Source organism: Ptychodera flava, chromosome 3, assembly GCF_041260155.1.
Source record: "Ptychodera flava strain L36383 chromosome 3, AS_Pfla_20210202, whole genome shotgun sequence".
Classification (NCBI taxonomy): Eukaryota; Metazoa; Hemichordata; class Enteropneusta; family Ptychoderidae; genus Ptychodera; species Ptychodera flava.
Window position 1 is genome coordinate 15360369 of NC_091930.1, and position 12131 is coordinate 15372499.

Sequence of the window (12131 nt, forward strand, 5' to 3'; positions counted from 1 at the left end):
AAAAGCACAACACCAAACTACAAGAAAATACAGACAGATTACAAACACACATTAAAAACAGGAACCCTGAGAGACAATAAAAAGCAATTCTAAGACTAACGATACAGAAGCCCTGCGTACTATGCCATGTGTTCTGTACGCGTACGTGCGTTCGCAGTGGGAAAAGTCAGGTCTTATGTACATGGAAACAGAGTGATTTCTGTTTACGGGATTCTGCATTGTACGCAGGGCGAGTGTAACACCAGCCTGTGCTGTGCCTCGATCAGTCGTTCGGATATGGGGTGTACACATGTCCAGTTGAAATGTGATCGCGTCGTTTCCCAACGGCGAAAACACATTCATTCATGCACACTATCTCACCACGCGCATATGCTACTGCATCTCTACAACGTCCATACCACATTATATGGGTGACCGCGAGCAGTTTCTTAAATGTGTGTAGATTTGGAAAATTAGCCTGTGCTCCAGAATTCCACCATAAATACCGTTTTGAAAGTGTCAGGTGCTACTTACTTTTGTTGGCGGCCTTATTTCATTTTCATCGACAATTCTGCCCCATTTTGCTGACCAACCGTTGAACCCGACAAGATACTGACACGGTCCTTCTTCAACTGCAACTATTTTCTTCACTGCACCCTTTGTCCACCAGTAACAGTCATCGAGGGCCTCAACTTTTTCACCTACTGAGAACGCGTAATGAGCCATGTTTTCTGTGTTTTCCGGTGTTTGGCTTAATTGCTAATGAAACTTTTAATTTTAATTGTTTTCCAAGTCAACTATCCAAGCATTTTAAGAGGGGTGATCAAAAAGGCCAGAACAGCCAATTTTGACCAACCGGGTTCAAGAACCCGGGAAAGGTGTTTAAAGTGTGCGATAGATGTGTTTACGACATAAACATTACGAACAGTAGGATTAAGATAGGTATGAATAATCCAAACTGCCCAGTTTCTGTGTGGGGAAAAGTTGGAATGAACCTTTTCATCACATATTTATTTTTGACCAATGAACCCTTCATGGAATTGAGACTCACCCATGTTTTTACCACCCATTAATTGCATGTGTTCAGTAGACTAAGTGCATATTGATACATCACATACACAGTGCATCTTGATACATCACATATACAGTGCATATCGCAGCAGAGTTGATACGTTTGGCATCTAATGCTGGAAATATTCTCATGTGAGTTGTTATTCAATTCTGATCGAATTATTGAAAAAGTAGCAAACTGAATAGTGAAAATTCTTGTTTAAGATGACAGACCTCACGACAGATTTCTACAAATTATTTACATTTATCACCTTCAACGTCATCAGTCATATCGTTTTAATCAATATGAACAACCATAGACCCTGAAGCAGTATCGAAAGTATCAGGGTCTATGGAACAACAAAGTTTGAAAACAATACACCCGACTGAGGACACAAGTACTCAAACATCGAAAGTTGCCCGCGGGGGGGGGGGGGGTGAAGGGTGGGTTGGGGTCGTCGGAACTGTGCCTGTACGATTTTCTTATTTATAAAAGAATGTATTTCATGCACGATATCTGGATGCATCACCTCAGCAAAGCAGCAGCATACAGATTTTACGATTTACATTATAATAAACAGTCTTTCATCAACTTGAATCACCAACGTACCTTCAAGGCTTATAGTTTTTACATTGGTCGTATGGGTCTCATAGTCCTATAACTGCAGTTCCCACGACCCCCAACCCCTCCATATAGTTACTGGTAACCGTGGTCCATTCCATCATTGTTGGAAAGGCAAGCAGTGGATGCCAAACTTTCATCTCGGTGTCGCCAGTGAGATCACCATAGGAACGCCAAGTATGTTATGAAAGTAAATCAAAAATATGGTTTGTGATCGTATTTCCTAAACGTGCATGCTTTGTTGAAGATAATGGTACATCAGATGGATTCTAAAAATTGCAAGGTCAAATACAACCGTCGAAATAAAACGAGTCAACCCAAGGTTTTTTTCGCATTCATCAAAGTTTTATTTATAAGTAGGCCTACTCATACACAGAGCAACATATTGTTTGCTTGAAGATACAAATTTACATATTTGAGTGACTTTACATTAAAATATTCAACTTGTAAACTTTATTTCTCATTCAAGAAAATAAATCAAAAAATACTTGTATCACTTTTTGCGGCCATAATCGGTGCCTAAATTTCTTATTTCGACTTAGGTGGTGAACATATCGAAAAGTCAGTCTGTTTTGCTAAGCAAGACTAATAAAGAAGTTATTGTTAATTGGTAACGAAAAGAGTTACGCTTAACAGGGTCGTCTGCGGCAACCTACGCCAACTGTAGAACAACACTACACGTGAAGTCCGCTCAGTCACTGAGTTCTGATAGCGTAATTGGTCTTAGCGCCCCCTTGCGGCAGTATGCATAACTAATACTGGTCGAAGTCGGCTGGCTCATTTCAAACATGGCAGTCTGTCTGAATGACACATGTAGTTGTGTCCTCTCCGTGAAAATTCCCGTAAACTGCGGAAACCATTCCCGATTCAGAAAATCCTAGGATTGTAAGAGTCGCTAACGGTATCGGAATCACAAGGTACGTTTCTGCACACACATGTCTGTGAAAATCGTCAATTTTTGATAAGTTTTACCGACACAATGCAACACTGTTGTAAACGCATCGCGCCTCTCTACGCCCACGGCGTGAGATCTGTCTTTGGGACAGGTTTTTAAACTTCAAAAATGTTCAAATGTGAATCATTTTCCATCAAAGTTCAGTGTTTATTGGTAGATATGAATGAAAACTTATCTTCTGGTCCAAAATCTAGCTGAAATAATCAAAATTGTTCAAATTTCCAATAAAATTCAATCACTACAGTCTGTCGGTTGCATTGTGTTGTGTACATTCGTCTGGAAAGTTTTAGATTTTCACCAGAAATATACCTGTAGACTTGACATGTTTTATTGACATGTCTGCTTCTATGTATGTTTCTGTACACTCATGCACACATCTGTGAAAGTCAAAAAAAAAATTCTGACAAATATTCACAATAAAATTGCAAAAGGCTGCTGTTAGAAAAATCAGAAAATACTCAATTTTCCAAAAACATTGTGTGACATTGCAATCTGATTAAAATCAGATGTAGAGTACGGCGACGTCTATACTTACGCGGTATTCTCTTGCTGTCACCTCTCAACAACAAGAGAATACTGCGTAAGGCATAGACGTCGCCGTACTCTACATCTGATTTAAACAGATAGGTGAATTGGTCTGTCCAAGATGCCAAATTAATGTTTGATCCAAAAGTATAAAATATGCAAAGTACCTTCAAAAATACACATTTACAGCCTGCCAGTTGCAATGAGTTGTGTAAAATTTGTCAGAAAATTTGTAGATTTTACCGGAGATATCCCTGCAGAGTTGACATGATGTGGTGTCATGTCTGCTTATATGTACAGTAGTTTAACACAGTCCCCCTGTGTTACAACTAATCTGTATGGATTATCCTTACACAGTGCAATGTAAAGGGGATACTCTAACTGACCTTGACCTTTATAGCTGAGAAATTCACCATCACAATTGAAGTGAACCACTCTATCCCCATTGTAATCACAAACATATATGCCATCTTGTTGGTGATCAAAACACAAACCCTCTGGTCCCTCTAAGTGTCCCTTGCCAATGTCTCTTATACTTTGCATCTGGTGATTCAAAACATGAACACAATTCCTGCCAAGATCTGATACAAAAATACATTTCTTATTCACAATCAGATCCAAGGGTTCACTGACTTGTCCTTCTTCAGTTCTTGCAATGTGTTCACCAGATTTATTATATTTTCTCACATATCCATTCAAGTCACCAATGAATATAAAACCATCAGGACTCAAGCCGATACCTCTTGGATCAATTCCTTCTTTGCGTCCAAAACAGTTTAAAATCTTGCTTTGTCCAGAACTCACCACAACTTGGCCATTCCCTAGGTCACTCATAAAGTATTGGTCATTGTCTTCATCCACTGTGACATTCCATGGATCAAATGACTTTGGGAATGCATGGAATTGTAAGATGAGATCACAGCAGAGTTGGATTGGATCAATAACCTGAACTCTATGATTGTAATAATCACATATAACCCATTGACCGTTCTTCTTGATGTATATTCCTCTGGCCCCACTAAATTGTCCCGGCATTGATCCAGACCCAAACACTTCAAGGACACTCCCCTTGACCGGATGGCCTAGGGAAAACAAAAACATAAACAAAGGTCAAAGGTCAATTTGCAGACTACAATTTCTATGAAGTCAAACATTTTCTGATCTCACAAATTTTGACTGAATGCAAACTTCTTTTGTTTACACACATGGAACATTTAAAGGAACAACTTCCTTACATGTTTATGTAACTCACGTGTTTCCATGGCAACGTATTTGCATTTTATTGATGGAAATGTGATTTTCAGTCAATAAGGTAAGTGATTGTATTGCTGATTAGCTGATTAGCTCATGTTTACAGCGAGTTACCAGGTTGTGAATTGTCTTGTTGTTTTTTTGACCTCAATTAAAAGACACATGTTAATGTAATTCATATGTTTCCATGGCAACATATTTGCATTTTATTGATAAAAATGTGATTTTCAGTCAATAAGGTAAGTTATTGTATTGCTGATTAGCTCATGTTTTGCTGGAAGAGTTGCCAAGTTGTAAATTGTTTTTTTGTGTTTTGACATCAATCACAAATACATACAGTGTTTTTGTTTCATTTGTTTGTTTGCTTTTTTGTTTGTTGTTATTATGAACACCAAATTTTTTAATCAACATCCTCCTAAATTTTATTTGTGGTTTTATGTTTCCTATATGTTTCCCCAAGTTTTCTCACCAAAATTTCCCTGACCTGCCAATCTCTCTCTCTCTCTAATTCTACTTCAATTTTCAAATACGTGCAGTCACAGTTGTTTTATGCCGTAGTTTTATTGTTTTGTTTTGTTCCATTTTGTCAATATTTATCAAGCTGTGCATATTTTGCCCTAGTGTGTACATTTTTGTCAATTTTGTTTTGTAAGGTGTTTTGCAATAATTTGCAGACATTGACACCACCACACCAATCTGTTTTACCTATGTGATTTTTTTGTTGTTGGCCATTCTGAAATTTAGTTTTGTTTCATATATTCTCTCTTCTACCAGTTTTCTTGTATTTACATGGTATCTATGTTACTGTACAATTGTAAATGCTGATTAGCTTATGTCTAAGCATAGAGTTGCCAGGTTGTCAATTGTTTTGTTTTGATGTCAATCGCAGATACATAGTGTTTATTTTGTTTGTTTGTTTGTTTGTTTACCTTAAAAATCTTCTCCCCAAGTTTATACGTGATTTTCTGTTTTTTTTATTTTCCTAATTCTCTCATCCAAATTTGCCTGACCTGCCAATCTGTGTCTTCCTGTTTCATATTTGAAATGCCTAGATTCACAAATTTTCTTATGTCATATTTTTAGTATGTTTTTGTTTTTTTCAAGTGTTTGTCAAAATATATGATAAGCTTTTAGTATTGAAACCTAGTGTTCACATATTTCGTTGTCAATAGTTTTTCAAATTTTATTTTGTTTACCATTTTCTGTTTCTTGTCAATACTTTGTAACCCTAAATTTACGGAACTAATCTCCTCCACGCTTCAAATTAATAATTGTTTATGTTGGGTTTTTTGTTGGCAATACTGAAATTTAGTTTTGTTTTCTATCTTCCCATCTCTTTTGTGTTTAAAATATCTGTGTGCAGCTGTGTTATTGTATTTTTGTTGTTTTTATGTAGACTCAGAAACTTGTATTTTGTTTCCTTATTTGTTTGTTTGTGTGTTGGCTACAAACACATTTTAAGTCTTGTCTTAAAGTTATTCTTGTCGTTCTATTTCCTGTGTGTTTTCAATAAATTCCCTCATTCACATTTTCCTGTCCTTCCAATCCATTTTGTTATATTTTGTTTGAAATCAGCTTTCTGTACATAATGCATTTTGTTTTTCTAAATTATCACGACAAATCCAACCTTGGTCCTTTTCACTCATTGTATGCTTTGACGATAAACTTAGGTTAATGAACCATTTCAAGACCTTTTTTTGAATGTTCTTAGATATTTTTTGTTATGATCCCATGGATGTTTGTAATATTCTGTGATACACATCTGTAATATTTGTTGATTGTGACAGCCATATTCAACTGAGATTTTGTTCAACATTTTGAATGTCTGTTGCAATATTCTAAAACCCTAGTGAATCAGTTTTGTTATATTTCCTTTAATGTTGGCAACTTATTGATTTCTCAATATTGTTTACCGGTATTTGTAATTTTGTGTAGGCCACACTCAAATTTTCTTTTATTTCAGTTCAAAAATTTCATTTTCCTTTAATGTAGCAATGTATCATCAGATGGTCTACAGATTTTGAAAAAAAATACCTGATCAATGTTGTTGTGTATTTTGTTGTTTTTCATTGGCCATTGAAAGACTTTACTTCAAATTGAAACAGTTTTTGTTTATGCTAAAAGAGGTTCCACTGGTTGCACAGCTTGTATCTAGAGATTGTGGAACTGACTGACTGTCATATCAAACCATTGTGTGAACATTTTCTCATAATCTATAGTATCCCATGTAAAGTCTGCCTCTCTCTGTAGCACTGTATCTTGGTGTAATGGTTACTATCTTATTCTATCTGTCTTTGCCTTTCTCCAACACTTACTGTGTGTAAGGTATTTCTAGCACTGCATCTCTCCTTCACACAGTTTCACACTCACTGAATACTGTAACTGTGTCATGTGATTGTTGGTACACTCCTTTCGTACAAGTGCATTATTCATGCAATAAATTGATCCAATTGTTTTGTTTCTTATCCAGTACTATTTTAAATGTCAAAATTATCTCATTGATACTCTGTACATTTTTGCATTTTTATCACAGATTTTCTTTCAGCCACCAATTTTTTGCATTTTTGTTCTAATCAAATTCTGTGTTTTGCTTCCAGAATTGAATATCAAATGAAATGATCTTAGTAATAATGTCAACCATGAATAGCTTATTTTATAATGATCATCCTGACTCCTTGAATCAGTTGATAAATTGTACATGCCTTGATTTTGGAAGTTTTCTGAATTCTCAAAATTATTGTGTTGTACAGGTTTCCATATGTTGTGTTTTTGGCAAATCAGTCACTTCACTGAAAAGTGATCATTTACCTAGAATATGATACACAGCATAAGATAACTTGCATCAAAAACAATGTACATTTGAGTATAAAATCACAAATACATTTGTTTCTTTCTAAGCTAACCAACTTCATCCTTACACTTTACACAGGTTATTGGAAACAGCATTTTTGAAGACTACAACAGTGAAATCAGTGTGACTGACAGACTGGGAGATGATGTCACAAGTCCAACCACCATGGTGAAGTACCTTAGATTGGACACGTTGGATGACATGGAAGATGTCAGAGTTTATGAAGATATGAAGACATACAGCAGACAATGAAGACGTCACCCATTCTACAGGTGACCTCCTCCCTGGTAGCTGTTGCCATGGTGAAGACGTCTTTGGGTTCAATTAGTCCTGTTTCATAAGTCAGGTCCATGACATATGTACCAACATCAGTGATTGGTTCATCTGGTAATTTAAGGTCCATTTGCGCTACGCTGATTGGTGGGACCTCATGCTTTAGGTATGATTACTATGTATTATTCACTTTACAGCTCCCTGATTGGTCAATGTGTAGGTCCGGTCCTCCAGTGTTCACTGCCTCATTATGCAATGTCCCACGTGCTTCCTGGCTACCGCTGAATTTATCGTTATTCGTGATTTTCACGGATCGGCCGAAAGTTACAACGAAAAATGCCCGACAAACCTTCATGCGTTAAATTTCCATGTTTTTACTTATCCCTGTCCCTTTATGCATTACAGGCATGTTGGCTCGTTGTTTTCCAATTGTTGGTTACGTACAAAGTTCACGTTTTTCATTTTCATTTTGATTTGACGGGGGCATTGGCCGCATCGACAACAGTGAGGCCTGTGAATGACAAGAGGAAACAATAGAGCTTCAAGAGAAACACATGGGGTTCATTATATAATTCAGTAAGCCGTTTACCATGTTCCAAAGATCGAAAATTGTGACCGTGTGAGAACAGTTGTTCGCAGTCAACTGAATACAGCTTGTGCCAGCCGTCATAGATTCTTGTGGGTCAGTCGTACTGGTCGTAACCTACATATACCGATCTTTGGACAGACATGTATGAATATCTTTTTCGCAAACTCTTGGAGAAATGCAAAATTGACTAGATCAACCATTTCAACCATCAACCGCAGGGAAAAGGACAAAATTTATCCTGGCAATATTTAATTCATGTATAGTTCACAGTATCACATAAAATGCCATTTTATAGTGAAGAAACTCTCGAACAAGGTCAAATCTCACTGGATGTTTTGACAAATACTCGGAGTACTTTTCTTCATATACTGGGATCGAGCTGCGACACGTGCAGGCATCATCCAAAAGTACATGAGATTGCATAATGAGGCAGTGAACACTGGAGGACCGGACCTACACTTTAACCAATCAGGAAGCTGTAAATTGAATAATACATAATAATGAGACCTTACACATGAGGTCCCTCCAATGACTGCTCCGAAAGTGGACCTTAGATAAGCGGATTAACCAATCAGAGCATGCAGTACATGTGTGTAGGACGTGTAATGTAGGTCATTTTGAAACAGGACTAGTGAACCTGAAATTTTATATTGTGTACATATTGTACACACATACCAAACGGCCCTTTTCAGGGCCATCACATCCTCCAAAAAGAGAACTACCGTGTACTAAAATTGCATAATATTTTTTATTTCTTATTTTTCTTACTTTTCTGCATGAAATCATTCTCATCTTTCTTTCTTTTCTGTGTTGCTTTTTTTATTTTTCAACGAACATTAACTTAAGGTAAAGGGCGACGAATTCGGACGCGCACACGCTTTAGAACGTTTCTGCGCAGATTTAACTCCAGCCTGCCGCAAATGGGTTATTTTGCAGCGCATGTATTTAACATCACCTGTCATTGTTGAAATTGCGCTTTTACCTAATTTTTTGACCCAGTCTCTTAGAAATACATGTGACCTTTAACCTTGTCATATTTTGACCCCCTAGGAAGCTGGATTTTATTCAATATGAGCGCAAAATTAACATTTCTCTCCCATTTACTTGGCGCATATTACCCATTCACCTGGAGATATTGTAAAAAGTAGCGTGGTGACACCCTTTTATTAAAAGTGTAAACTAAATGGTATTATGTCAGGATTTTATTCGCCAAATTTGGTCAAAATGACACCATTCAAACCGACAGGAAGAAAGTTCGAAAATTATGTAGTGATATAATTTCGATATCGTCATTTTGTAATCGATACTTATGTTAAAATTTCTTTACAAACATCATGAAAACTATATATTCGATAGATATGGATCTTAATCCTTGGTATTTATTAAAATTAACTCATTTGCTAAGCGTTTTATATTGCTTTCTTTAGTTTAAGTGAATTATATCATTTTTATTATTTCTAACGACGCCATTTTAACGTCCGTTTCCATGGAAACGAGCGTGGTGACCCCCATTTTTTATTTCATTTTTGCACTTGCACAACTTCAAAGATATTTGTGCAAAGTTTCAAGAAAATGACACCACAACCTAATTTTGACGTAATTCGTAGTGCTTCACCTTAACAGGTAAGTAGCATGTTATAATATAGGTACAGTACAGGATTCCAGTGTTTGTTTTTTTTAAATATGCACACTGTGCGTCTTAGCTTTTGCATCAATACAGTACCGGTATGTACTGGTTTCCTGGTGTGTGCAATGTGACTTGGTGGGGATTATAGTTTGTATATTATGTGATTTTCCTCCCAATCATCCCTATCAAATTCCACCTTTTTTATTCTCAGACTTCACAGCCATGTTTTGGTTGTCTTTGTGTCGTAATGTCTTTGTACAAAAGTTCAATTGCAGGGTTACAGGTAGACTGAAAGATTCAGTTGTGTATACAAGGGTACTCTACTAACTCCAATCCTAACTATGACTGAAGGTGCAGTACAGGTAAACATTGTGAACTCAAAAATATCATTTACTGCCCAAAACACACACAGCAGGCCTACTTGCACACAATGGAGTACAGCAAAATTCCAATGGTTATTAAGTCTGCTTACATAGTAATTAAGAGTGTTATCTTTCACTCTGGAAGTAAATATATAAGGGGTCATCATACCCTAATATGCTGTCAATAAACTTATGATTTGATTGGTTCCAACAAGATGTGATTTGAGAACAGATATTTCACACTACACCTTCAGTTGTGGTTGGAGATCATGGAGCACCCATAGTATGACAGAATCTTTCAGTCCAAGCCACACATGAATTGGTATGGACTCCATTAACGTTTTCAATAAATTTGTTACATTTTTGGAAAGTCACTCAAAATGTCAAAAACTTTGCCGGTCAAAATGAGTTAAAGGAGGATGATTCACCATGTTCAGATAAATATCTAAAATGTACATACGCTAGCAGTTATTGTCAACATGCAGAGTGTGTGGTCTTGTGATCTACTCTTACTCCACCATGCAAAGAGTACAGTACAATCAGGAATTTAGAGTCATGAACTGCATGAACCGTAAACAGTTACAAAGGGACATACAGACAGGAGAGGATCAGCAGTTTGTTTTGCTGTTTTTGGTATGAAAAATACCATGTATGCCGGTATAACACAACAATTATTGAGGACAGTTTAATCATGAGTGGCCAGTGGTGTATTGCTGTATCCAAGAGATGCCAAAAAGTCTGTCATGAATCATAAGCTAAAGCACATTTTGGAAATTTGTCCTTAAGTCAAAAATCTAATTCAAATACATATTGTGTTCCAAAGTCACATTTTTCTGTTTTTCTTTTCATTTTCAGACATTTCATGGTATTGTTTTACACTTTGCTTATGGATTATGCATACATATTGGTCTGGATTATCTTATTAGTCCCCACGGACACCGTCCGGGGGGACTTATAGGTTTGGTCGTGTCCGTGCGTGTGTGCGTGCGTCCGTCTGTGCGTGCGTCCGTCCGTTCACGCAGATATCTCAGAGATGCCGGAAGCGATTTCATTCAAACTTGGTACAAGGATTGCTTCATATGTCATACAGATGCACGTTGATTTGTTTTGTGATACGATCCAATATGGCTGCCAGGCGGCCATTTTATTACGATTTTTTCATGTACAGAGCCATAATTCAGGCATGTTTCAACTGATTTTATTCAAAGTTGGTACAAGGACATTGACCTATGTCATAGCTATGCACGTCAATTCTTTTTGTGATACGATCCAATATGGCCGCCGTGCGGCCATTTTGTTACGATTTTTTCATGTACAGAGCCATAACTCAGGCATATCTCAACCGATTATATTCAAACTTGGTACAAGGACATTGACCTATGTCATACATATGCACATCAATTTGTTTTGTGATACGATCCAATATGGCCGCCAGGCGGCCATTTTATTACGATTTTTTCATGTACAGAGCCATAACTCAGGCATGTTTCTACAGATTTTATTCAAAGTTGGTACAAGGACATTGACCAATGTCATAGCTATGCACATCAATTTTTTTTGTGATACGATCCAATATGGCCGCCGTGCGGCCATTTTGTTACGATTTTTTCATGTACAGAGCCATAACTCAGGCATATCTCAACCGATTTTATTCAAAGTTGGTACAAGGACATCAACCTATGTCATACACATGCACATTGACTTGTTTTGTGATACGATCCAATATGGCCGCCGTGTGGCCATTTTATTACGTTTTTTCATGTCCAGAACCATAACTCAGACATGTATCAAGCAAATTTGTTCAAAGTTGGTACAAGGAGATTGACCAATGTCATACATATGCATGTTAATTTGTTTTGTGATACGATCCAATATGGCTGCTGTGCGGCCATTTTGTTATTTTCTCATGTACAAAGCCATAACTCAGGCATATTTCAACCAATTTTAATCAAAGTTGGTACAAGGACATTGACCTATCGTATGTCATACATATGCACATTGATTTGTTTTGTGATTCGATCCATTATGGCCACCATGTGGCCATTTT

The 12131-nt window shown here is 36.9% G+C and overlaps 1 protein-coding gene across 1 annotated transcript in view; it reads right to left on the reverse strand.

Moving 5' to 3' along the window:
• Nucleotides 1-1981: 1981 nt before the first annotated feature.
• Nucleotides 1982-12131, reverse strand: part of LOC139129612 (E3 ubiquitin-protein ligase TRIM71-like) — a 29984-nt gene continuing 19834 nt past the window's right edge. The window contains exon 2 of the mRNA XM_070695275.1: nucleotides 1982-4213. Within this exon, the coding sequence (XP_070551376.1) occupies nucleotides 3420-4213 (794 nt within the window). The 3' untranslated portion in view covers nucleotides 1982-3419. The remainder of the gene's footprint in view (nucleotides 4214-12131) is intronic.